This window comes from Pan troglodytes, chromosome 19 (genome assembly GCF_028858775.2).
Source record: "Pan troglodytes isolate AG18354 chromosome 19, NHGRI_mPanTro3-v2.0_pri, whole genome shotgun sequence".
Classification (NCBI taxonomy): Eukaryota; Metazoa; Chordata; class Mammalia; order Primates; family Hominidae; genus Pan; species Pan troglodytes.
Genome location: NC_072417.2, coordinates 78020242 through 78047820, shown reverse-complemented (window position 1 = coordinate 78047820; position 27579 = coordinate 78020242). Strand labels below are relative to the sequence as shown.

The 27579-nt window shown below is 43.0% G+C and overlaps 1 protein-coding gene across 1 annotated transcript in view; it reads left to right on the top strand.

The window, feature by feature from the left end:
- The first annotated feature begins 4210 nt into the window (after nt 1–4210).
- Nucleotides 4211–27579, top strand: part of GNA13 (G protein subunit alpha 13) — a 46196-nt gene continuing 22827 nt past the window's right edge. Inside the window, exons 1-2 of the mRNA XM_511632.7 lie at nt 4211–4723; nt 7317–7543. Coding sequence (XP_511632.3) covers nt 4441–4723; nt 7317–7543 — 510 coding nt within the window. The 5' untranslated portion in view covers nt 4211–4440. The remainder of the gene's footprint in view (nt 4724–7316; nt 7544–27579) is intronic.

The following is a 27579-nucleotide window of genomic DNA, read 5'->3' as shown; positions in this document are numbered from 1 at the left end:
ATATAGATTTTTTCCCCCAATTCATTTTTTTATTGTGGCAAAATTCACATAACATAAAATTAATCATGTGACCATTTTACAGTGTAGAATTCAGTGGCATTTAGTATATTCACAATGTTCTCCAACCATCATCACTATCTATTTCCAAAAACATTTTCGTCATCCCAAAACGAAACTCTGTACCGTTAAGCAGTCTCCCCACAACTTCCCTCACCCCATCTGCTTTCTGTTTTATGGATTTGCCTATTCTGGACATTTCACATAAGTGGAACCTTATAATATGGGGCCTTTTGTTTCACTTAGCCTAGTATTTTCAAAGTTCATTCATGTTGCAGCATGGGTCAGCACCTCATTCTCATTCCTTTTTATGGCTGAATAATTGCAATGTATAGATATGTGACATTTGGTTTATCCATTCATTCATCGATGGACATTTGGACACCTTTTGGTTATTCCTTTTTTGTTGTTGTGGGTTTTTTTAACTTTTATTTTAGGTTTAGGAGTACATATGCAGGTTTGTTATACAGGTAAACTGCTCATCTCGAGTTTGGTGTACAGATTATTTAGTCACTCAGGTAATAAGTATAGTATGCGATATGTTTTTTGTTTTGTTTCGTTTTGTTTTGTTTTTTGAGACGGAGTTTCGCTCTTGCTGCCCAGGCTAGAGTGCAATGGCGTGATCTCGGCTCACTGCAACCTCCGCCTCCCAGGTTCAAACAATTCTCCTGTCTCAGCCTCCTGAGGAGCTGGGATTACAGGCGCGTGCCACCATGCCCGCCTTATTTTTGGTATTTTTAGTAGAGACGGGGTTTCATCATATTGGCCAGGCTGGTCTCAAACTCCTGACCTCAGGTGATCTGCCCGCCTCGGCCTCCCAAAGTGCTGGGATTACAGGCGTGAACCACTGCACCCGACCAGGTATTTTTTTTTTAATCCTCTCCCTCCTCCTGCCTTCCACCCTCAAGTAGGTCCCAGTGTCTGTTGTTCCCCTCTTTGTGTCTTGTTTTTTAGAGATAGGGTCTCACTCTGTCACACAGACTAGAGTTCAGTGGCACGATCATAGCTCACTGTAGCCTTGAGCTCCTGCATTTAAGCAATCTTCCTGCCTCAGCCTCCTGAGTAGCTAGAACTACAGCTATGTGCCACCACATCTGGCTTTTTTTTTTTTTTTTTTTTTTTTTTTGAGACAGGGTCTGGCTCTGTTCCCCAGGCTGAAGTGCAGTGGTGCAATTTTGGCTCACTGCAGCCTCCGCTTCCTGGACTCAAGCGATTTTCCCACCTCAGCCTTCTGAGTAGCTAGGACCACAGGTGCACACCACCTTCCCCTACTTTTTATATATTTTTTTGTAGACAGGGTTTCACCATGTTGCCCAGGCTGCTCTTAAACTCCTGGCTTAAGTGTTTGGATTACAGGCGTGAACCACTGCAGCCGGCTAATCTCTTGGCTACCATAAATGGTGCTGCCATGAACGTGGGTATACAAGTTTTTGTTTGAACACTGTTTTCAATTCTTTTTAGTATTTTGGGGGGTATACCCAGGATAAAATTACTGGGTCATATGGCAATTCTATGTTCAACTCTTCGAGAAACCACCAAGTCTCTAACTCATTTTTATGTTTACAATTTACAAGGTGTCTTGATCACCAGTTAGATGAAGCTGGACAGCTGCAGCCAAACCCCAGGTTGGACCCAAAGAGGTCTCTTTTTCTTTCTTTCATTCATTCATTCCTTTTCTTTTCTTTTTTGAGACAGACAGTCTCACTCTATCACCCACGCTGGAGTGCAGTGGCCTGATCTCGGCTCACTGCAACCTCCGCCTCCCACGTTCAAGCAATTCTCCTGCCTCAGCCTCCCGAGTAGCTGGGACTACAGGCGCCCACCACCACATCCCACTAATTTTTGTATTTTTAGTAGAGATGAAGTTTCGCCATGTTGGCCAGGCTGGTCTCGAACTCCTGGGCTCAAGTCATCTGCCTGCATCAGCCTCCCAAAGTGCTGGGATTACAGGCGTGAGCTACTGTGCCCGGCCTTCTTTTTCTTTCTTTCTTCCTTCCTCCTTCCTCCTCCTTCTTCTTCTTCCTTCATTTGACTTTCAGGTCAAAGAGGTCTCTTTTTAAAAACTACACTGACTAGAACCGCCAGACTTGATGTGAGCCAAGTTTGTTCCAAGGCAAGCTTACACGCAGGGCTTTAAACAGCTTTCTCTGCTGCTCTGCATGTCACGACATGAACTGGCTGGGCAGGAATACCTTCCTGCCTCCTAGGCATTCTTGGTTTTCCATTATATTACACACACTTCTGAAAAAAGATGTTAACTACCTAACTTACAAGTTTCTCTCCTCTTTGTTGGAGTTCAGATTAGCACCTGGGGTCAATGCAGAAACAGCGCTCGGGGACAGGTTCTATGCCCCAATCCTGGGAGAGGCGAGTCCTTGCATGGTTAGAGAACAGGGCCTCCCAAACACTAGATGAGATGATGGAAAAATTCTCCATTCAGGGCAGGGTTTTACCATATATTTTGCCTGACAGCACTGCTCAGTGATTCTGACTCTTATCAATCCACAGATATTGGAGGTGAGCCTACTCTACTTGTATATTGTAGGTTGTCCACCCTCTGGGCTTGCCAGAGCCACAGGAGATAATCCTACTACAGGCATTGTTTACTGCAGCCAATCTACTGAGTCGAGGCTTCTCAGTCATTAACCCAACCCCAGGGAGTAACTGATTAGTACCGATTTTAAAATTTAAACCTGTTCGGGAGTTTCTTGGAATGCTGACCTCTTACCTCCGCTCCCTTATACATACGAAGTTTCTGAGCCACAGGAGCCGAAAGCTACGTTGCATTGCCCCAAACAGGGACAGACCAAAGTGGCTTTTTCCACTTGAAACTAAATACTAAGAATGAAGAGATCGGCTCTCGGGGGTCCCGGTTAAGCAGTTTCTCTGCCAACCCACAGCTGTCACTTGTGGCTTGTCTCCTGGCCTCCTTTCAGGTGTCCTGGCCTGAATCTGCTGTTAGGACAGAAAAAAAGTCCCTGGACGGGTCATATCCTCTGTAATCTGGCAGGAAAGCTAAAATTTGCGTGCTCCCATTCCTCGTTGTGTTTGTGTATCTGCTTCCTTGTTGGGAAGAGCCTACATCACAGTGTCCGGTGTAGGGGATTTTCACCATGACCTCACCCTCCTGCTGCCACTCGCTAATTCCGGCGCGGCCAAGCGTCCCCGAAGTCACATCACAGCCCAGGTGGAATGCACATGAGTGAGCCATTAAATGCCCCTGGTAGCACGTCTCAAGTGAACATCAACTCCAGTTCTTTCCCCTCACAGAGAGCCCTGGCAGGGGTCTGAAAATGCCAGAAAGAGCTGGAAGTGGGGGTGGACGACGTCTGGTTACCGTTCTGGGATTCGGAGACTAGAAGGTCAAGGGAGTCACTTTAAGAAAACACACCAGGCCAGGGCCTGGTGGCTCTGTCTGGAATCCCCGCACTGTGGGAGGCCGAGGCTAGAGGATCGCTTTAGCTCAGGAGTTCGAGACCAGCCTGGGCAACATAGGGGGGAGCCCCTGTATCTCAAAATAAATACAAAAAATTTAGCCGGGTGTGATGGCACACGCCTGTACTCCCAGCTACTCGGGAGGCTGAGGCGGGAGGATGGCTTGAACCTGGGAGGCGGAGGTTGCAGTGAGTCGAGATCGAGCCAATGCACTCCAGCCTGGGCGACAGGGTGAGACTCCGTCTCAAAAAAGAAAAAATAAAATGAAATAAAGAAAATGCACCAAAGGCCTGCCAGGCTCACGCCGGCTGTTCTGTTCGAATAACTTTCGAGTCCGTGGCCTCGAAATGGGTCGGGTGGGCGGTGACAGCGGGCAGCGGGCGCGCAACGCGGGAGAAAGGGAGGCTATGTGGGAGCCCAAAGAACCGCGTCCGGGACCTGGTCTCCGGCCTCCCGGCCTCGGGGAAGGAGCCCTTCTGCCCACAAGTGGGCTCAGGCCATGAAAGGGAAACAGAAAGTCGGGCTCCCCAGCCTGGCCCATGTGACCGCGGTTCCTCAGCCCTCCCCGCGCGCGCCCGGCCGCGGCTGCGGGCACGGGCACCCGAGCGACACACCGAGCTCGTGACTCGCCGCCCAGGGTGGGAGGCGGGGAAGCGGCCGCGGCGTGCGCGCGCGCCTCCGGGAGGCAGCGGGAGCGCGCACGCTCCGGGGCCACCGCCCCTCCGGGGCCGGGCCCGCCCTCCTTCCCTCCCTCCCTCCCCCGCTGTCCTGGCCCGCCCTGCCCGGCCCGCCCTGCGAGTCAGTTCGCTGGCTCCCTCCCTCCCTGGGCGCGCTCGGGCCGCCGCCGCGCTCCCCGCCCTCGAGCCTCGGTGCCGGAGCCGCCCGCCGCCGGAGGAGGAGGTGGAGGGAGCCGGAGGGGCCCGCCGAGGCGGCGGCGGCGGCGGCAAGATGGCGGACTTCCTGCCGTCGCGGTCAGTGCTGTCCGTGTGCTTCCCCGGCTGCCTGCTGACGAGTGGCGAGGCCGAGCAGCAACGCAAGTCCAAGGAGATCGACAAATGCCTGTCTCGGGAAAAGACCTATGTGAAGCGGCTGGTGAAGATCCTGCTGCTGGGCGCGGGCGAGAGCGGCAAGTCCACCTTCCTGAAGCAGATGCGGATCATCCACGGGCAGGACTTCGACCAGCGCGCGCGCGAGGAGTTCCGCCCCACCATCTACAGCAACGTGATCAAAGGTGCCGGGCCGGGAATGGGGGCCGGGGGTTAAGGGCAGGGGGGCTGGGGCGGCGGCGGGCGCGGGGCCGGGCACCGCCCTCGTCCGCTGTGTCGCTGGCGAAGGAACGGGCCCGGCGGGCGGGCTGGCGGGAAGGGGGCGCGCCCCGGGAACCGGCCCTGCCCGCCCGGGGTGCCCTCGCGCCCCAGGCGAGAGGATGCTCGGGGTCGCCCTGCTCTCCCGCTTGTCTCCCCGGTGGGCGTCACGGCCATTCCCCCACCCCCCACCTCGTCCTGGTCTTTCCCCCTGCGAGAGGGAAGTGGGGCGAGCTGGGTGCTGCCTCGGGGTGTGGGGAGACCTCTCCTGTCCTCCCCGCTGCGGATGAGGCAGGAACACCAACAGCAGCCCTAGCCGCTTCACCCCCATCCCCTGCTCGGGCGATGTGGGCCGAACCTCGCTACCCTGGCTGAGTGACCCGAGTCACATGGGGTCGCATGCGCTCCCAACTCCCTGCTTCCTTGGCCGTCTCCTAAGCAAGCGAGTTCTGGAACCGTCGCAATAAGGGAACCTTTTGCCCGAGACTTCTTGTCAAGGGCGTAGGGTGACAGCCTCCTTTTGGGCGAGAATATGAAACTTGAGGAGTGTCAGGTTGACTGTACTGGAATCAGGAGAGAGTGGACCCATACAGTTAGTATGAAAAAGTAGCATCTGTGCTTTTTCGCCCCAGTGTCACGGTCAGGTAGGATGTTTACGTGTAATTTCTGTGCAACACGTTCCACTCTCCTTTTCGCTAAGTAACTGGGGGCTGGCAGGAAGGGAGTACCACTGCTTCTATTTAGATGAAATGTAGTAGTAAGAAGACTGGCCTAAAAGTCATGTGGATCCTGTACAGATGGAGACAATGAATGAGTGTTGAGTTAGATAATTGGCTCTGCTCTTTATTGACAGTAGTTTTAAAATTAAACTTTGTTCTTAAGTGAAAAATAAACAAGTTGTTTATTTCTGGGCATTCAAAGAAATCGAAAAGATGGTTTTTGTCATTTGAAAGATAATTAACACATGTTTCTGCGTGTCAAGTATGTTCTATAGAAAAGGCATTCTGGCAAAATTTAGGTGCAGCGCCTGGTAACTCAGGTGCATCTGGATTTTATTTTATCTGGGGAGCAGTTTAGGAGTTTGCTACAGATTGCAGGTCTTTTTAAGTGGGATTTTTGTTCAGGAAGTACATAAGGGACTTCTGCATGTCACACCCCCCCCCCCCCCCCACCAACCGCCTCGCGAGCTTCCAGCGTTTGGGTAAAGGAAAACTGCCTGAAGAGCCAGGCATTATGGAGTAATGAATTAGAGAGAATCACTAGACCACAGCCAGCTCTAGCCCTAGTACCTCTGCAGTTAAACTATAAAGAACAGTTGTATTTATCCTGCTGTAATGTTTAGCTCAAAACTAATTAAGGTCTCTTTCAAGGCTGCAGACTCTGCCTTGACAGTCCTTAATTGAAGGTACCTTTGTAACCTGATGCAGCTGAACTTAAGGAATTATGTTAATGAATAGCATCAACATGTTAACTGATTGTGAGCCTGGTAAACACCTCGTTCTTAATGTACACTGAGTTGTAAGTGTGATCTACGTTGAGCATTGATTATGAGATGATGTAAGTCATCAGGAATCTAGTTTTTTCAAGTTGACATGAAATTTGACAGTAGAACAGTTTCTCAGGCTGGGCGTGGTGGCTCACTCCTGCAATCCCAGCACTTTGGGAGGCCAAAGTGGGAGGATGGCTTGAGCCCAGGAGTTCCAGACCAGCTGGGCTACATAGCCAGACCTCGTCTCTATTAAAAAACAAACAAACAAAAAAAAAAAAACAAAAAAAACCCACCCGTTTTTCAGTTATTCAGATGACTTCCTAATAGCCAAGTGACTGTTCAGATTGATCAAACTTAATAAAAGTAATAGATCAGTGATAGGAAAAATGAGTTTCAACTAACCTCTGTGAGTTGGAGTCCGATTTTGTATTATTTTGCAGTTGATCTTCCTCCCTTTTAGGGAAATTGAAGGCCATCCTGTAACTTAAACTGGATTGAAACTTGGGCTGGAAGAAGTTTTTAAATTTTGAATGTGTTGCTAGAAGACTCAATGTTGGGTTAGGGTGCCGAAGCAACAAACAGAACATGGAGCTATAGTAGTTGGTTCTTAGTGTTTCATAAATGAACATCTTTTAGGCTCGTAAAACGTTGGTTGTATCTGTTTTCTTCTGAGCTTGGACATTGTTGGTCTGTGCAGCATAACTTCTTTTTCTTTCTTGAGTTAGATTCTTTTTTGACTACCTTCTATCCTAGAAGTTATTTTATAAATTGGAACATGTTAAAAATCCTTCAGAAAGAGGAATTGTGCTAATAGTATTTGCTTTTCAAGGCTCTAATTTTAAGACAGTGAGCAACTGTTATTTTTTTTAACCTCTGAGAAGTTACATTTGTTTTCAATGTTGGTCTTCATTTTTGAAGAAGGTTTGTCTAGGTTAATTCAGAAGTATAAGGAAATAATACTGGAATAAAAACTTATGATAATATGTAATGACTCCTCTCCATAATTTTTTTTTTCTTCTTTTTAAACAAAGGTATGAGGGTGCTGGTTGATGCTCGAGAGAAGCTTCATATTCCCTGGGGAGACAACTCAAACCAACAACATGGAGATAAGATGATGTCGTTTGATACCCGGGCCCCCTTGGCAGCCCAAGGAATGGTGGAAACAAGGGTTTTCTTACAATATCTTCCTGCTATAAGAGCATTATGGGCAGACAGCGGCATACAGAATGCCTATGACCGGCGTCGAGAATTTCAACTGGTAAGAGATTTGCTCTTTTAAAACGTGTGGTTTTATTTTAATGATGTTTAGTAATACAGGTTGCACATCCCTAATGCGAAAATTCGAAATGCTCCCAAATCTAAAAGTATTTGAGATGGAGGAACAGACTGAAAGGCTAAGGCACAGACCTAATGTGTCCTAGTCTCTAATGACTACGTGTAAAAATAGTGTATAAAATTACCTTTAGGCTACATATCTTAAGGTATATATGAAACATAAATGAATTTCTAGTTTAGATTTGAGTCCCATTCCCAGCATATCTCATATGTATGCAGATATTTCAAAAATCTGAAAAAATTCAAAATCCAACACACTTCTGGTCCCAGGCATTCGGATAAGGGATACTCAACCTGTATCTGATTTTAGCACACTTTTTTCACTGACTTCCATAATTTAATGTATCTATCCAAAATTGTAGCCTCAGAAATTTGTTTTTTTGTTTTTGGGGGGTTTGTTTTGAGACGGAGTCTCTGTTGCCCAGGCTGGAGTGCAGTGGCGTGATCTTGGCCCACTGCAACCTCTGCCCCCAGGGTTCAAGCAACTCTCCTGCCTCAGCCTCCTGTGTAGCTGGGTCTATAGGCGCGTGCCACCACACCTAGCTAATTTTTGTCTTTTTAGTAGAGGCAGTTTCGCCATGTTGGCCAGGCTGATCTCGAACTCCTGACCTCAGGTGATGTGCCCACTTTGACCTCCCAAATTGCTGGCATTGTGCCAGGCATTTTTCCCCTTTTTTCTTTAACGAGACTACCCATAAAATGCTTTGTAGCTGTTACACAGCATTGAAGACAGGTTTGGAATAAAAGTATCCAATCCAGGTTAAAGATACAGAATACAGTTGAAACAAATTTTTAATCAAGTGTTTTGTAATTTAACTGTGAATGCTGTGATTGGGTTTTATTTGCCAAAAATCAGAAAGATTCCAGCAGTGATAGAAATCTAGACTGTGTGCAATTTGGAGGTAGTTCAGATCTGAAGTGTTTTACTCTAATATGATTAAAATGAAGTGACAGTTAAAAGTAAAACTGCTGGCTGGGCACGGTGGCTCATGCCTGTAATCCCAGCACTTTGGGAGTCTGAGGCGGGTGGATCACCTGATGTCAGAAGTTTGAAACCAGCCTGGCCAACATGGTGAAACACCGTCTCTTCTCAAAATACAAAAATTAGCAAGGTGTGGTGGCAGGCACCTGTAATCCCAGCTACTCAGGAGGCTGAGGCAGGAGACTCGCTTGAACTCTGGAAGCGGAGGTTGCGGTAAGCCGAGTTCGCGCCACTGCACTCCAGCCTGGGCAACAAGAGCAGAACTACATCTCCAAAAAAAAAATAAATAAGCTGCTTAGGAAGTTGTTTGATGATGTCACCAACATTAATCCACATTAATGGGTGTGGCTGCAAAGTGATGTACAACCAGCAGTCCTTGCTGTTATTATTTATACTTAGAAGCAGTCTTGCCTTTTAAAAGTTCCAGGAAAGTGTTCACGATAGCTTTTTATAAAACTGACACCTTAATTTTGACTATATCTGAATTATGGCTTTTATATCTGTCATTCAACTAGCATTTGATTATTTACCTTCTTGTATAGTTCTCTTCTATCATGTTTGCATCTTGTCTTTTCAAGTAATGTGTTTATTTCTGAAAGGCAGGGACTGTCTCACATTATTGTTAAAATTAAGTAGCTGCCAGTATTGCATGTTGAAAATGATGAATTTAACTTGACAAATGACCTCCATCCAATTCCCAGATTTCTGGTTAGTTTTGTCCTTTGATCAATGTTTATTACTTTATTTTTGGTAGACTTGCTTGCATGAGTTCTTCCATATACCCCTTTCCATCGCCCATCACTCTACCTCCTGTTTTTTGTTTTTTTTGCATTTTTTTGAGAGAGAGTTTTGTTCTTGTTGCCCAGGCTGGAGTGCAGTGGCGCGATCTTGACTCACCTCCGCCTCCTGGGTTCAGGCGATTCTCCTGCCTCAGCCTCCCGAGTAGCTGAGATTACAGGCATGCGCCACCACGCCTGGCTAATTTTGTATTTTTAGTAGAGACAGTGTTTCTCCATGTTGGTCAAGCTGGTCTCTAACTCCTGACCTCAGGTGATCTGCCTGCCTTGCCCTCCCAAAGTGCTGGGATTACAGGCGTGAGCCACTGTGCTTGGCCATCTACCTCCTGTTTTTAAGTGCTGCTTATTCTCCTTTCTTCTTAGTTCATTTTCTCAACAAACCACACACTTTCAACTCAATTTTGTCAGGCTCTATTCATCCTTCCAGGTCAGAGAAGAAACATTCATCTGTAATAAGCATACAGTGCATATGGATTAAATGAATAAATAAAGAACTGCATACCTGAAAGTTCTCTGTGGGGAAGTTCTGTATTTGCCCTAAGTCCATTTAATTAAAGTTGTGTTTCATGGACAGTTTTTTAATTTGGAAGCTGACGTCTAACTGTCTCACATCAGGACTGTCAAGTCCTCATTGTTGAGAAAGCATCCCTAAGTATATCTTTGTGATTAAGAACGAATAGGTAAAACCACTCAGGATGAGGACCTGCTTGTTGTTGACTTGAGCCAGTTGATCCTTAAGGAGCAAAGAAGTCCTCAAAGATGAGGAGAGATAAGTTCCAGAAATACTTTTTTCCATGATGAAAAGTAGAGACAAGAAAAGAGGAACAGAGCAAGACCTAATTTTAAACTTCTGGAGGACAGAGATTCTTTTTTCCTGAGTCTACGCTCAGCATTGTTTTTTGTTTTTTTGTTTTTGTTTTTTAAGAGAAGGTCTCACTGTTGCCCAGGCTGGAGTGCCCTGTTGTGATCATAGCTCACTGTAGACTCAACTCCTGGGCTCAAGTGATTCTCCAGCTTCAGTCTCTCAAGTAGCTAGGACTACAGGTGTGTGCTGTCACACCCAGCTAATTTAAAAAAAAAATTTTGTAGAGACGGAGTCTTGCTATGTTGCCAGTGCTGGTCTTGGACTCCTGACCTCAAGCAGTCCTCCTGCCTTGGCTTCCCAAAATGTTGGGATTATAGGCATGAGCCACTGTGCGTGGCTTCAGCATTGTTAATAGCACCTGACACATATAGATGCTCCATTATTATGTTGACTTAATGACTCTTAAACTCTTGGATGTGCTGTGGTGCTTGGCATAGTGTCAGGCACTGAGAAGGCACTTGGCTTACTTAAAATTTTCCTCAAAGTCATCATCAATTCCATCTACTCATCTACATGCAGCAGCTCCCCAAGTTCTGATTTTTCTACCTCTGTAATGTCTCTTGCATTCATTCCCTCCTTTCCTCTGTTTTGTGTCCTGCTACCTCTTGCTTGGACTCCAAGGCAGTCTTGTTCAAACACAGCATTGGTTTGCTCAGAAAGCTTTGGTGGCTCACCATTGTCTTCAGAACAGAGCTCAGCTTTTTTGTGGGAGTCAAGACTCTAGCTAGCTTACCTGTGATTCCAGCAATATATTTCATTAGGCCACTGGACATACTCTGTAATCTCTTGATTCCCACATACCCTAATTTTTTGCTTCTATAGCTCTCGTCATGCGTAGTCCCTCTGCCAGAATTATTCTTTACCCTATCTGTTACTAGGTCTTACCCTTCACTTAATGTAGTGATAATCACACTAAATGTGGCCCATGGACCCCATGGACTGGAATGCTTGTTAAAACAAACAAGCAGATGCTCAGACTTCATACCTGAGGATCTGATTCTGGATTCTGGGATGGGACCCAGTGATCTGTGTTTTTAGCAAATAGCCATAGGTGGTTTGGATGAATTTGCTCCATGCCCCCTCCCTTTCCCCAGGAACAGTGCCTTAGGGGCTGTGTCTCTTTATTTGAAGCATCTCCAGTCTTCTTGGCTAGAATGGAGATCTCCGTGTCCTTTGCTTTCCCTAGCATGCTTACTCCTGTCACTCCTCACAGTACCCATTATGTGTGTTAGAGTCACAGCTTTCATGTGTGGCTGTCAGTCAAGTAGAAGTCCTTTGGTATGCCTAGTTTGTCTTTTTCTCTCCCGCTAGCATAGTGCCTGACACTTTTATTTCCTTGTTTTTCAGACATTCTTAATTACAAAGATCTTCTAAAAAAATAAAATACCTGTAATCCCAGCTCTTTGGGAGGCTGAGGCAGGCAGATCACTTGAGGTCAGGAGTTGGAAACCAGCCTGGCTGACATGGTGAAACCCCATCTCTACCAAAAACCAAAACCAAAACCAAAAATTAGCCAGGCATGGTGGCATGTACCTGTAGTCCTGGCTACTCAGGAGACCGAGGCACGAGAATCGCTTGAACTCAGGAGGTGGAGGTTGCAGTGAGTGGAGATCATGCCACTGCACTCCAGCTTGAACGTCAGAGTGAGACCCTGTCTCAAAAAAATAAAAATTAAAAAATATATAATATAATTTAATTCTACATTAAGTTCCTTCTGGGAAATATGGATTATTTCTATAATAGTTTCCTAATTTTCTAGGAAGTGGACAGTTCTTGTGTAATTATAATTTTTATTTGGGGGGGTTGAAATGTGTTTTTGTTACGTTTAGCAACATATTTTTGAATTTTGGATAGGAAAGGTAAACATCAGAAGAAATAGAGGTTAGCAGATAAAATAACTAAAATTAAAATTAACCTTTTCGTTTCAACTAATGATTTGATTATTAAACTTATTAATGCAAATTAAAAACTGACAGGTTTTAAGGCCCTACATGACTTAACATTTTGCCTAAGATGAACAACTGCCCTTTAATCAATTTTCGGGACAAGGGATAGGGTGTTGATAACACAGCTTAGGTTTTTAGCAGACTACTCATTTGTTAGTAATAACTTTGGGTGTAAACATGAATGTTTTTCTTTCTAAGTTCCCAAAGGCAAACATTTCCTTTTTTGGTTAGTTCCATCATGGGTCAGCTAAATAGCTTACTGTGGAAAAGAAAAATATAAGATTCACATTCTTGTTATAACTTAAGGTACCTTTCTAGTTATTATAAATTAGCATACTGAGGATAATAGATTGTAAGAAGTGGCCTGTTTTAGTACTGAATTAAATATTTGAAATACTCTACTCTGGCTGTACATTCAACATAGCCTGCCACTGCACTTTTGAGTTACCCTGTCTTTAGAAAACCTTCTTATGTGACAATAGCTAGATAATTTGGTAACTCAGATGAATAAAGAGATGGGAGTCAGGGGTTGGCTGGATGATACAATTGGCGATATGGATGAAAACTGACAAAATGGCCAGGAGTCATTTCCAACTTTTTTTTTTTTTGTTTAATTTATATTCACTTATTGAGAAATATAAGCAACACTTGTTACGTAGGACAGGACAGTGTGTGTGACAGTGGGAGGAACATCCCACAGCTTCCTACTTTCTGTAAACAGTTTAACATTGTCAGCATTAATACAACTTCCTGTAATGGCCAGTCTGTCTTTGCAATTCCTGAAACCAAAGTGTTTTTGCTAATCATGGTACCTTCAGTTACACTTAATTCTTTTCTTTTTGTGCTTGAGGTTACTCTTCTTGAAGCCGATAAGATAGTGTATTCATTAACACAGAGATTTACTCCCTCAATCTGTGTAACAAAGTAACCATTTAGCTCCATGATTGGCCTGTAAAAAGGGGAGGTCCAGCTAAGTATTCTAGAAACTTCAGTTTCAGCTAATTTTTTTTATTTATTTATTTGCACTGCAGCATGTATTGGAAATATAATACAATCAAGAGTCATTTGAAGCTCCTGTAGTCCCAGCTTCTGGGGAGACAGCAGGATTGCTTGAGCTCAAGAATTCAAGTCCAATGTGGGCAACATAGTGAGGACAGCCCCCTCCCTCTTAAAAAAAAAAAAAAGAATCAGAGTCATTTATTAATTAATGCTAATTTGGATTTGCTTTAAATATTAAAGAATTGCTACTTTCAGTTGTAAAATACTATGTTTCTTTTGGATGATTGGTCCATTTTCTCTATAAGTATAGTCAAGCAAGGACTTTGAGTTGCTAAAAACCTATTGGGTATCTTGATTCTAGGATTAGTGTTAAATATTTCATCCCATATAAAATAAAGATTGTATATAACATTAGAGATAGTAGAGGTTTTTATCTTACTATATTAATATTTTTTAGAGACAGAGTCTCACTCTGTTACACAGGCTGGAGTGCAGTGGTGTGATCATAGTTCACTGTAACCTTGGGACTCCTGGGCTCAAGTGATCCTCCTGCTTCAGCCTCCTAAAGTGCTGGGATTACAGTAGTGAGCTACCTCACCCAGCCAGAGATAGTAGAGATTTTAAAGTTGAGTTTAATTTCCTTTTGATGAAATTGATCAGATGTCAGAGTGGTTACATTTTATCCAAATCTTGTAAACCCAGAGCTTTATGTTTATTTACGTTAAAAATGAAGTTTTTTTCTTTTTAATTAGTTTCTTTTTTAAAATTTCCATCAGTTCCTTTAAGTTTACACTTATAGTTTTAATACAACTTTGTGAGGTGTGTGTGCATGCACACATAGGTGGTATCACTTGTTGTATTCTATTATGTTGAAATTTTCATGTTCGCATTTTTTTGGGTGAAAACTTGACTGGCTGTAGGATGTCTGGGTTCTTGGTGCTAAAGCGGAATTGGAAAATACTGTGCTGCTTTCTATATTACCTTTTATTGCTAAACAAAGCTAGGGGCATAATAATTTATGATTCTCTGAAAATGTTTATTAAACAACTAAGAGATGGAACAAGTAAATAGTTTTGTTATGAAAAGTAGACTTTAGTTTCAGAACTCTTTACCTAGAGTGTGTACCTAACCCAGGAAAAAGGTTTGTGAGCTTACTTTAAAGAAAAGCATAATGGCCAAAGGACTCCTTGGATGAATGTTCCCTGCTTATCTTTCACAGATATGCGCAGCCAACCAAGTTGGGGTATCCAGTCCTCTTAGCCCAAAACAGGTGCCAGTTTCTTTCTTCAGAAAATTAATTCAGGCTGAGGAATGCTTGAGGCCAAGAATTCCAGAACGGCCTGGCCAACATAGCAAGATCCTGTCTCTACAAATAATTTTAAAAATTAGCCAAGCGCAGTGGCACGTGCCTGTAGTCCCACCTACTTGGGAGGTTGAGAGAAGGAGATTGCTTGAGCCCAGGAGTTTGAGGTTGCAGTGAGCTATGATAGCACCATTGCACTCCAGCCTGGCCAACAGAGTGAGATCCTGTCTCAAAAATAAATAAAAATAAAATTAATTCATAGTACTGATAATTATAATAATTGTTTAATATAATTATAATAATTGTTTAATATCTTACGTTTTATAACAACATTTGCTTTGCACTTTTCAAATCGCTATCACATTCATGATCATATAGTGCTATATTTAAAAAGGAGAAAGAATCCTGAAGTGTCAGGTCCACAAAAAAGCAAAACAAGATATACTGTTATCCGCATTTCACAGATTAAAAAATGGAGACTCAGAAAGATTCCTTGAGATGCTTCAGTTCACAGACCTAGTAAATAATAATAGAATAGACACCGCAGTCCCAATCTGCTGACTCCTAGTCCACAGCTCTGGCCACCAAACCATTTTACTAGCACTCAAACATGGCATCTGTGGAGCATTCTTCTTGTCTTTCATTCCCAACTTCTTCTGACCACCACCCATACATACAATTAATTAACACTCCCCTATTAAGTTTTAGCACATTATTTTAAGTGCATGTAAGGTTTTATTTAAGAATGTTTGGTGTTACACTGATAGTCACATAGTTATTTTTATATCCTGAACTTTCCTAATATCTTTGTACCATTTCTTCTTTCTTTATTATAGTAACGATATAAGTGATCTTAAGCAATGTTTAATAGTAAATTTACTAACTTTGAATGGTACATTTTATCCTAATCACTATTCAGCTTGGTAAAGGTTCGGTTTGAATCTTTACCTCCTTGAAAACTAACTGTAATAGTGATTCTCAACTGATGTTTCATCAGTGGAAACAGTTTGGTTTTTTTTGAGACAGAGTCTTGATCTGTTCCCCAGGCTGGAGTGCATGATCCCAGCTCATTGCATCTTCCACTTCCCAGGTTCAAGCCTTGACCCAGCCTCCCAAGTAATTGGGACTACAAGCGTGCACCACTATACCCAGCTAATTTTTGTATTTTTAGTAGAGATGGGGTTTCACCATGTTGGCCAGGCTGGTCTCGAACTCCTGACCTCAGGTAATCTGCACGTCTTAGCCTCCCAAAGTGCTGGGATGACAGGTGTGAGCCGCCATGCCTGGCTGAACACAGTTTTTAATGTATTCTGAAAAATAGAAGTTTAATGGCAACCAGTTAGCTGAAAGAGATTGCCAACATTTTTCTAGGACAGTGCCATCTTTAGTGCCTGTCTTCTATGTAATTGGTCAGATTTGCTTTTGTTTTAGAGAAGGGGACACCAGAACACTTTTTCTTTTCTTTTCTTTTCTTTTCTTTTTTTTTTTTTTTTTTTTTTTTTTTTTTGAGATGGAGTCTCACTTTGTTGCCCACGCTAGAGTGCAGTGGCGTGATCTTGGCTCACTGAAACCTCCACCTCCCAGGCTCAGCCAGTTCTCCTGCCTCAGCCTCCCGAGTACCTGGCATTACAGGTATGGGCCACCATGCCTGGCTAATTTTTGTATTTTTAGTAGAGACAGGGTTTCACCATGTTGGCCGGGCTCGTCTTGAACTCTTGACCTCAAGTGATCTGTCCGCCTTAGCCTCCCAAAATGTTGGGATTACAGGCGTGAGCCCAGCCTATTGTTAACTTTTTATGAACTCCTTTGAAATGCTTCTCATGTAATCATGTCACAGTTTTCATACTGCCTGTGAGCACTCGAGATTGCAATTTCTCACAAAGTTTTTTCTTTTTTTTTTTTTCCTTTTTTTTAAGAGATGGGGTTTTTGCTGGGTTGCCCAGGCTGGTCTTGAATTCCTGGGTTCGATTAATTCTCCCACCTTGGCCTCCCAAAGTGCTGGGACTACAGGCGTGAGCCACCACCGTGCCTGGCTTGTCACACATTTTTTTCCAGTTAAAAGTGACCTAATTTTTTTTAAGTGTGTATTTCTGGAAATTAGAAGTGATTTTTATTTCCCTGCTTGAAAGTATTTCGTTTTTCCCTAGCTATATACTATTCACCTTTGTCTATATTGTGAACCTATCTTGTTTACAAGATGCCTTTTATTCAAAAGAACTTGTTATAGCCACATTAGCAGAGCAGTATTAGAATGAGCTGATATGGATCAAGAAAATAGTTTTGTTTTGAGAACTGAACTTTAGTGCACTTGGCCAAAGTACCGATCTGTTGCGTTGATGGTAGCTATTTATCTTAATCTTCCAAATATAATCACTCTTCCTTTGGCAAAATGAACTGAAAGTATTTTTTCTTTTTTTTACTTTTTGAGACAGGGTCTTGCTCCGTTCCCCAGGCCAATGTGCAGTGGCACAGTCATGGCTTACTGTATGTAGCCTTGACCTCCCCAGCTCAAGCAACCTTCCCACCTCAATCTCCCGAGTAGCTGAGATTACTGGCTCATACTACCACACCCGGCTAGTTTTTTTGTTATTTTCAGAAATGAGGTCTCACTGTGTTGACCAGGGTGGCCTTGAACTCCTGGCCTCAAATGATTCTCCCATCTTGGCCTCCTGCAGTGCTGGGATTTCAGGCGTGACCACTGTGCCCAGCCTCAAAAGGATTTTTAAATCCATGCAGTGGGTAAACTTTTTCATCCCCATCTACTCTGCAGTAGATCCAGAATACTTTAGTGGAACTCTTCGTTGATTTTTGTTTTTTGTGTTCTTGTTTTCATTTTTTATCAGTCCTGGCCTACAGATATTTTTGTTTTTTAATCTAAATAGTAAAATCTGTGTGCTTGGTTGTGCTATCTGTGACTTTTTAAAAGCTTTTATCTTCCATACAAATTAAACCACATTCAGTCCAAGCGCAGTGGCTCACACCTGTAACCTCAGCACTTTGGAAGGCTGAGGTGAGCAGATTGCTTGAGTCCAGGAGTTTGAGACCAGCCTGGGCAACATGCTAAAACCCTGCCTCTACAAAATACACAAAAATTAGTTGAGCATGGTGGTGCACACCTGTGGTCTCAGCTACTCGGGGGTCTGAAACAAGAGGACTGCTTGACCCTGGGAGGCAGAGTTGCAGTGACCTGAGATTGCACCACTGCACTCCAGCCTGGGAGACAGAGCAAGACCTTGTCTCAAAAAAAAAAAAAATTAATAAACATGTTCAAACTTAATGATTGTATATATTGCAAAACATTTTTACATTTGGTTTCATGTGGTGGCCTTAAGATTGGATTTGGTTTTGTGCCATGCTGTGGGATAAAGTGGGGTAAGGCAGCAGCCAGAGTTCGTCTTCCGGCTGCCACTCGCTGTGTGAGCTCAGGCAAGTCCTTCGGCCTCTGAATTTCTAATTCTGCAACTGTGAAATGAGAATGATCTATTATTAGGGACCTACTGTTATTATTGTGACGAGGACATGAGATAACCCATGTAAAGCCCCACAGTACCTGACTTGTATTAACCATATTATTAATATTAGTTATTAATATTCCTAATGGGCTTTATGCACCTAAGTAGCTGCATAGAAAAATAAAGCAGTATAAACTTTGATTTGATTTACTCTCTAAACCTGATTACCAACATAAAAAATTCTGAATAATGTAGAATATATTGTGTTTTCTTATTAGACTCATATGTTGTCTCTAGGACCACATGTTGAAGAGAGATTTGAAGTTTTCCTTCTTACATTAGTTCTTTTTTTTTTGAGATGGAGTCTCGCTCTGTTGCCCAGGCTGGAGTGCAGTGGTGCGGTCTTGGCTCACTGCAGCCTCCCTCTCCCGGGTTCAAGTGATTCTCCTGCCTTGGCCTCCCAAGTAGCTGAGACTACAGGCCCACACCACCATGCCCGGCTAATTTTTGTATTTTTGGTAGAGATGGGGTTTCACCGTGTTGGCCATGCTGGTCTGAAACTTCTGACCTCAATTGATCCGCCCACCTCAGCCTCCCAAAGTGTTGGGATTATAGGCTTGAGCCACCGTGCCCAGCCACCATGTTACATTCGTTCTTGTTGCCTAGTGATACTGCTTTGCTTGATTTTTAGATCAAAAACTTATGATGTGGTTCTTCTTTTTTTTTTTTTTTTGAGACGGAGTTTCGCTCTTGTTACCCAGGCTGGAGTGCAATGGCGTGATCTCAGCTCATGGCAACCTCTGCCTCCCGGGTTCAAGCAATTCTCCTGCCTCAGGCTCCCGAGTAGCTGGGATTACATGCATGTGCCACCACACCTGGCTAATTTTGTATTTTTAGTAGAGACAAGGTTTCTCCATTTTGGTCAGGCTGGCCTTGAACTCCTGACCTCAGGTGACCCACCTGCCTTGGCCTCCCTAAGTGCGGGGATTACAGGCGTGAGCCACCGCGGCTGGCTGGTTCTTCATTTTTTCACAGTACCTTTTTAAACAAGTGAAAACATTTTACAAACAATGGGTGTACATTTTTATGGCTAGTCCTTGTGTGTCTTTGTAAATGTAAAAACTTACAACTCTAAAGAATCAAATGTCATTTGAAAATAATAGAGTGTTATATAGATGGTTGGTGAAACTAACCAGTATTGATCCTTCTCATCACGATGACATTTGTAGCCAGAATTATTTGATTGTTTGGAGAATGTGTTCCTGAAACGCCTCAGATGTACCAGAGTGAGACAAGTCATTTATCTTCCTGCTGGAGGCATGGGGAGATAACCTCTGGCTCAGGTGCAGAGTGCACACCACTCCCACTGAATGTGCTGCTTTCATCCCCTCTTCCTTCACCTTTGTCTCTGAGGTGCTCCCCACACCCCTTCCACACGCACACACAGACGTACTCTTTCCCTTTCTGTCATTTCTCTGCCCTGTGACTTAGCAGAGGTGTTGAGAGTACTTAGTTAAAGAGGGTGTTAGAGCTTCATTTCCAAGGTACAAAAATTCATATGTTCACAAAATACTTATTTTTTTTTAGATTCCATGTTTTTGGTGAGATATTAAAAATTCTGACTATTTTGTATAAAAACCAACTAAAAAGTCTAGAGAATATCTACTTTTTCTCATGGAGCAAAATTAGCAAATTTCAAATTTGCTCCCCTCAAAGAAAAAAGTATTGATTTTAGCATTTAAAGACAAAAGTCTTCTATACCACCTCCCTCTCCCCAAAAAACATAAAACAATGTCATTGGGTTTTTTGAGCCAAGGCAGCTATATTTAGCTTGTAAATAGGCCATTTCTTTTCTCTTTAAACTCTTTTGGAAAGGTTAAAGAAAAAGAGCTGGAATAATGAATAATTGGGGTGAGAGACTTTCACTTTCCTTTTCAACATCTTGGTTACTGTTTTCTTAGTCTCTTCTTAAAAAATTATTTTTCTGCTAAATAGGATGAATTGGCTCAGAAGTTATATAGAAAATCAGATATATCATCATGTGATTTTTAAGCATCATGATGTGAAATGTGGTTGTATCTTTTCATTGATATTAAATAAAAGAAACATTTATGGAAGCTACTAGCAATGAGCAGCTGCCCCAGAATTTCCATGTTGCTAGAGAGTTGCTCACAAGTTATTGCCTGGCCAACTGCTACAGTAAGCCTAACACATGAGAGAATGTACGGGGGTATACTTCAGACAGATAAAATTGCTATTCAACTAACGGGTTTTTAAAAACCTAAATTATTGGCTGGGCAGAGTGGCTCATGCCTGTAATCCCAGCACTTTGGGAGTCCAAGGCGGGCAGATCACAAGGTCAGGAAAGCGAGACCATCCTGGCGAAGATGGTGAAACCCGTCTCTACTAAAAATACAAAAATTAGCTGGGCGTGGTGGCGGGCACCTGTAATCCCAGCTACTTGGGAGGCTGAGGCTTGAACCAGGGAGTTGGAGGTTGCAGTGAGCCAAGGTCGTGCCACGGCACTCCAGCCTGGTGACAGAGCAAGACTCCGTCTCAAAAAAAACAAAACCTAAATAATACTGTATGTTCACAAAGTTGCAAATACCGTTTATCCTAATTGCAAATTTTAAAAAGAAAATGTGATTTATCCAATTCAGTTAAAAATATTGTAATACAAATGATTTGCTATTTTTAACTGTTACCAGCTTGCCACATTTACTGTTAAACTATTTGCCACAGCTTCAAACATGGTGGGGACTTTAAACTGTTGCCATAAAGATAATAGACATTTCAACTCTAGACTAGAACAAGGAGAATTATACTTGCTTCCATTTTTTCTTGACTTTTCCAATTATGGTATGTTATGATTAAATGTTGCAACCAATTTTAAAGTTGGTGTTTAGTTTAATAGTTTAGTAGGAGAACCAAGGTTCCCCTTGTTGTACAGTATTTTGCACAGTTGGCCTTACTGTGTCTTTTTTTTTGAAAAAGTATTTTATTAAAAAGCTTCATTCTATAGAAATACTTTTTCTGGTAAGAATATGTTCATGTGATATTTGTATATGTAATTATATTTTATTCTATATGAAAAGTAACTAGCGAATGTAAAAAGTGATGAGGAGACAAGAAAGCCCTAGGTAGTGGATTACAGGAAATGTGTTATTCTGAAACAGGTCTGGTGACAGTTCTCTGGTAGCTTTCAGCAGCCATGCAGTCACGTGTTACTGAACACCTATTAATGAGTCAGTTACCTTTTTGTGGGCTAGGTGTTTGCTAGTGAACCAAATGAAAGTAATCTCTGCGTTGACATTAGATGCTAGTCGGAGTAATCTACATGAAATATGCAAACAAATATGTAATTACACATGTGGTAAATGCTGTGAAGGAAGAGAAACAATGAGAGACCAAGAGGATGGTCTGAGGAGGCAACATTTAGGTTCAGATCCCATGGATGAGAAAGTCCTCCAGGAAAGGAGGGGGAAGAATGCTCCAGGCAGAATGAGCACCATGTGCAAAGTTGGAAAAAAACTTACTGCTGGTCAGAAAACATGATCCAGGCCAGGGTGGAGGAGTGAGTGAGGGAGAACTGAGGTGGAAGAGGCAGGCAGAAGCCTGTGACTGCCAGGCCTTGTAGCCCATGTTGAGAAGTTTGGGGTTTCTCTGACTGCCTTGGGAAGCCACCAAAGGATTTTAAGCAAGATCACTCAGGCTGCTGTGTGGAAGTTAGAGGGGAGTGAGGGAGAGCCTTTGCACCAGCTACTGTTCTTCGTCCTAACCGGTTCCAGAGTTTGGAGACTATTGCAGAGCAAGCAGCTTGTCGTCAGGTGGTGGCTGTAGAGATAAGAGAAGAAAATGGATTCAGGATATACTTTGTAGGGAAAATCATTGGGATCTGCTAGATTGGATGTGGGGTAGGGAAGAAAGGCATATATTAAGAGTGACTCAAGTTTCTGGCTTTATCAACTAGGTGGATATTGGTGCTATTTACTCAAATCACAGGATCATGGAGAATGATATTTGAGGGGGATGATTAAGAGTTTAGTTTGGGCATACAGACAGTCCCTGGTTTACTGTGGTTTGACTTAACGATTTTTTTACTTTATGGTGGTGTAAATGCAATACACATTTAGTAGAAACTGTACTTCAGGTACCCATACAGCCGTTATGTTTTTCACTTTCAGTATGGTATTCAGTAAACGTTGTGAGATATTCAACACTTTATTATAAAATAAGCTTTGTGCTAGATGATTTTGCCCAACTATCAACTGATGTAAGTGTTCCAAGCATGTTTAAGGGAGGCTAGGCTAAGCTGTGATGCTTGGTGGGTTAGATGTATTAAATGTATTTTTGGGCCGGGCACAGTGGCTCACGCCTGTAATCCCAACACATTGGGAGGCCAAGGTGGGCGGATTGCTTGAACTCAAGAGCTCGAGACCAGCCTCACCAACATGGTGAGAAACACCCCCCCGCAACCCCATCTCTACTAAAAATAAAAAAAAATAGTTGGGTATGGTGGTGTATGCCTGTGGTCCCAGCTACTCAGAGCTGAGGTGGGAGCATCCCTTAAGCCCAGGAGGTTGAGGCTGCAGTGAGCCGTGATTATGCCACTGTACTCAAGCCTGAGTGACAAAGCAAGACCCTGTCTCTAAAAATAAATGGTTTTTGTTTTTTTTTTGAGATGGTGTCTTGCTCTGTTGCCCAGGCTAGAGTGCAGTGGTGCAGTCTCGGCTCACTGCAACCTCCGCCTCCGAGCTTCAAGCGATTCTCCTACCTCAGCTTCCCAAGTAGCTGAGATTACAGGCACGTGCCACCAGGCCCGATGAATTTCTGTATTTTTAGTAGAGACAGGGTTTCACCATATTGGCCAGGCTGGCCTCAAACTCCTGACCTTGTGATCTGTCTGCCTCAGCCTCCCAAAGTGCTGGGATTACAGGCCACTGCACCCGGCCATAAATGTGTTTTTGACTTAACGATATTTTCATCTTAAGTGATGGGTTTGTTGAGGCATAACCCTGTTGGAAGTCAACGAGCTTAAGTACTAGGTTGAGATCTCTGTGAGATGTATGGGTGGAGATACCAGGTTGACAGCTTGATACATGAGTCTTGAATCCAGAACAGTTTGGGGCTAGAGATAGAAATTGAGGAGGTGTTTGTATCTAGGAGATATTTAATGTCTGTGAAATAATTACTGAGTATAATTTTTCTGATATGATTACTCAGGGAAAGGGTGTAAAAAGAAGAGATGAGGGCTCACGGTAGAGTCTTGTTGTCTTTTTTTTTTTTTTTTTTTTTTTTCATTTTTGTAGAGGCCGGGTCTCTCTGCATGTTGCCTAGGCTGGTCTAGAACTCCTGGGCTCAAGCAGTCTGCCTCTCTCGGCCTCCCAATGTGTTGGGATTACAGGTGTGAGCCACTGTGCTCAGTCTGACAGTAGAGTCTTGAGAAACCTCCACATCTTTTGAGAATGTTCAGAGGAGGAGATCCTAGCAGAAGTGGCCAGAAAGGTAGGAGAAATGTAGGCACATGTCACGTCATGGAAGCCAGGAAAGTGTTTCAAGAAGAAAAAAGTGGTCAGTGGTGTCCTGTGCCATTGAGAGGTCTAGGAAGAATGACATGTTCATCGATGTTGGCACAGGAAAGTTGGATATGCTGACTATGGCAGCAGGTGCCCTGGTGAGGGAGAGGCCAGCCTAGAAGGGCTTAAGAGGAGAGAGAGGCGAGGAAGTGGAGAAGATTCAGTTGAAGTCAAGCTCACTGTTCTCTTTTCCCTTTTACAGTACTTTCAACCCTCTGGCTTAGTAAGTTGTGGTTTTTCTGACCTTTTTAAAGTTTGAGAGGACATTGTATTTATATTAACCAATTTATTTGAATTTCAGTCTCAGAAGTATTAAATATTAGTTCATAGGATTGTTAATCTGTTAGGTCAGGCAAATACAGAAGAGTTTTTCACTTTATTCTTGATTATTTTACTTATGATCATTTCCAATTTAGTTGGGGTAATAACCTGATCAGTTATATACATTGCACTCATTCATTCTTCAGCAAACATGTACTGAATACCTGCCCCTAGTATGTTCTTGGCCCATACTAGGCCCTAGCAACCCAAGTGAACTGCCTGTCTGGCTGCCTTAATGGGGGCTCCCAATCTAGTGGGGAGCAAATGAAATGATCAGTGCGATCATTTACTGCACTAGCAGCTGTTCTGCCAAGAGTGTGCAGAATCACTCTTTATTAACCTAGAAAAGACCTGAGAGAGCATCTAGTCGAGTTCTGTTCGTTTTGTAAGTAAAGCATACTGCCACAGAGGTGAAGGACACATAGAGGCTAGGGTCACAGCTAGTTTTATTTATTTATATATTTATTTATTTGGGACATAGTCTCACTCTTTCACCCAGGCTGGAGTGCAGTGGCACGATGTAGGCTCACTCCAACCTCTGTCTTGCAGATTCAAGCGATTCTTATGCCTCACCTTCCTGAGTAGCTGGGACTACAGGCACGCACCACAACACCCACCTAATTTTTGTAGTTTTAATAGAGACGGGGTTTTGCCATGTTGGCCAGGCTGATCTCAAACTCCTGGCCTCAAGCAATCCACCCACCTTGGTCTCCCAAAGTGCTGGGATTACAGGCGTGAGCCACCGTGCCTGGCCCAGCTAGTTTTAGTGATAGAGCCAAGATTCAGACTCCGGGTTGTAGGATTCCAAAGCCCGAGGCTGATACTCAGCTGCCTTGCTTTATTGCTTCCTTAGTAACAAAATTGACCAAATCGGGACTTGGAAACAGGAACTGATGTGCCAGTATACATTTTGAGCTAATTTTCACATTCATCAGCTTTTGAAAATATTTACAGGTTGGCTTGCTTTGCTGCCTGACTGTGAAGGATAAGGATGGGAAGGTATTTAGTGCTCCTTATAGGCTGTGTGGAAATTTTCTGCTGGAGAGAGTTTGGTTGGGATAATGATTGAACTCTAAACTGGGAATAAAGTCACCTGGGTTTTCCTTTCACCCGTTTTTGTGATCATAGGCGTAGAATTACCTTATTAATTAGTGTCGATTATTATGTAATATTTGAGTTATAGGGTATTTTTTAGCACATCATCACAGCAGAATTTTCCACCTGGAGTGCATTCACGAGGACTTCGGGGTATTATGAAGCGCTCTTATAGGCGCCTCTGTTTAGATAGTGGAGGAATTGAAACTGTATTTGGGAAGTATGTCCTGTGTTGGAAAACAGCATATACTTTTTTTCTGTTTAACAATTGAAGTCATTGCTTTTTGGGAATCAAAAAAAAAAAAAAATTTACAACGAAGGGTTCTAGTTCTGACAAAGCTAAATATTTCTTGATATGCTGATGGGATTATATATGATTGGCCCTTTTCAAAAAAGTATTTTAACCTTGAGGGATTTTTCAAGGCTCAGAATTCTTAAGCTTTCTGTTGTTATCATTATGTGAAAACTGAAGAGTAGGAAAGTGGTTTTTGTCTGTTCATGACTTACAGGCTCCAGAACCTTAATTAGCTTGTTTTTTTTTTAAGTTTAAAATTTTTAAACATACATGGTTCATTGTAAAATATCATCCAGTTAGCCACTATCCTACCACCTTAGGACATCTCCACTGACATTTTGGTGTATTTCCTTCCAGTATTTGAATACGATATTGGATGTTGAGATAAGCTTGTTTGTACTTTCTGTACAACTTTATATCCTGTTCATTTAATGTTGCATCATGAGCATTTCCTGGAGGAGGTGATTTTCTCAGAGGAACAACAAGGCATTTTTTTAGAAATAGATGTGGATTTTTTATTTAAATGGAAAATTCTTCCCGCTATATATGTGTTTTTTTAGCCAACAGAAGATAGTGGTGCTAAATGGTAACATGGAACAAATATGGGGTAAATATTACCATGTTGCTACCTGATCAGCAATGTGTATGATGTCAGAGCTGACCCATTTCTGCAGTATTAAACTCCTTTCTCACATTTAAAATTTGTACTTAATTTTGTTAAGTACCGTGGCTCACGCCTGTAATCCTAACACTTTGGGAGGCCAAGGCGGGTGGATCACCTGAGATCGGGCGTTCAAGACCAGCCTGATAAACATGGAGAAACTCCATCTCTACTAAAAATACAAAATTAGCCAGGCGTGGTGTTACATGCCTGTAATCCCAGGTGCTCAGGAGGCTGAGGCAGGAGAATCGCTTGAACCAGGGAGGCGGAGGTTTCAGTGAGCTGAGATCGTGCCATTGCACTCCAGCCTGGGCAACAAGAGCAAAACTCCATCTCAAAAAAATAAAATAAAATAAATACTAAACATATGGCTAAAACTTTTTTCTCTGTTTCTCCACGATGAAGCATTTTAGTAAGGTCCTTTTTTTGTGACTTCTGTAGTAGGAGAATTACTAAACTGCGTTGTACATTTTGTGTTAACATTTGATAGGACTACGGAAATACTCCTAGAACACTTGGATCATTAAGATTATTAGCCTTGGGCCAGGCACGGTGGCTCACGCCTGTAATCCCAGCACTTTGGGAGGCCGAGGCGGGTGGATCACAAGGTCAGGAGATCGAGACCATCCTGGCTAACAGGGTGAAACCCCGTCTCTACTAAAAATACAAAAAATTAGCTGGGCGTGGTGGCAGATGTCTGTAGTCCCAGCTACTCGGGAGGCTGAGGCAGGAAAATGGCGTGAACCTGGGAGGCGGAGATTGCAGTGACCTGAGATAGCGCCACTGCACTCCAGCCTGGGCGACAGAGCGAGACTCCATCTCAAAAAAAAAAAAAAATTATTAGCCTTAAATTATTTTGGTGATAAGGCCAACACAAAAACTTGATATAAAGAGGAATTTATTAATTTGTGAGCAGCAACAAGAAAAAGGCAATTTCTAGAATAATGTAATAAGTTCTTTCCAAAAAAGCTCTTACTTCATGTGCAGTAGTTTATTTTTGTAGCTTATATGCTAGAAAACATTGAAATAACTTATCTAAGTGAGATAAAGGTAGTATTCTACTTATGCTATTGTAGACTGTCTTACATTGGTCTGGAAAGATACTTAGTTTGAAAAAGGAATTTTCAAATATTGGAATGGTTTATGATGTAACTGACTAATTTTGGTTCTTTTGGATTTTTTTTTTTTTTTTTTTTTTTTGAGACGGAGTCCTGCTCTGTTGCCCAGGCTGGAGTGTAGCAGGGTGATCTTGGCTCACTGCAACCTCCGCCTCCTGAGTTCAAGTGATTTTCCTGCCTCAGCCTCTCGAGTAGCTGGGACTACAGGCGCCCACCACCACGCCCAGCTAATTTTTGTATTTTTAGTAGAGACGGGGTTTCACCATATTGGCCAGGCTGGTCTCAAACTCCTGACCTTGTGATCCGCCCACCTCGGCCTCCCAAAGTGTTGGGATCACAGGTGTGAGCCACCAAGCCCAGCCTCTTTTGGAAATTTTAACTGATGTACATAGAAATTGCTGGCAAGAAATTTGGAACTGTGTATTCACTTGGAGTCTGCTTAATTTTTATGTATCTACACAGCAAAGGAAAATGGCTTGTCGGCTATAAGTTTTGTTCCTCATGAACTGAACATTTTACTCCTCCTGAACTAAACAGAAAGGCATGACT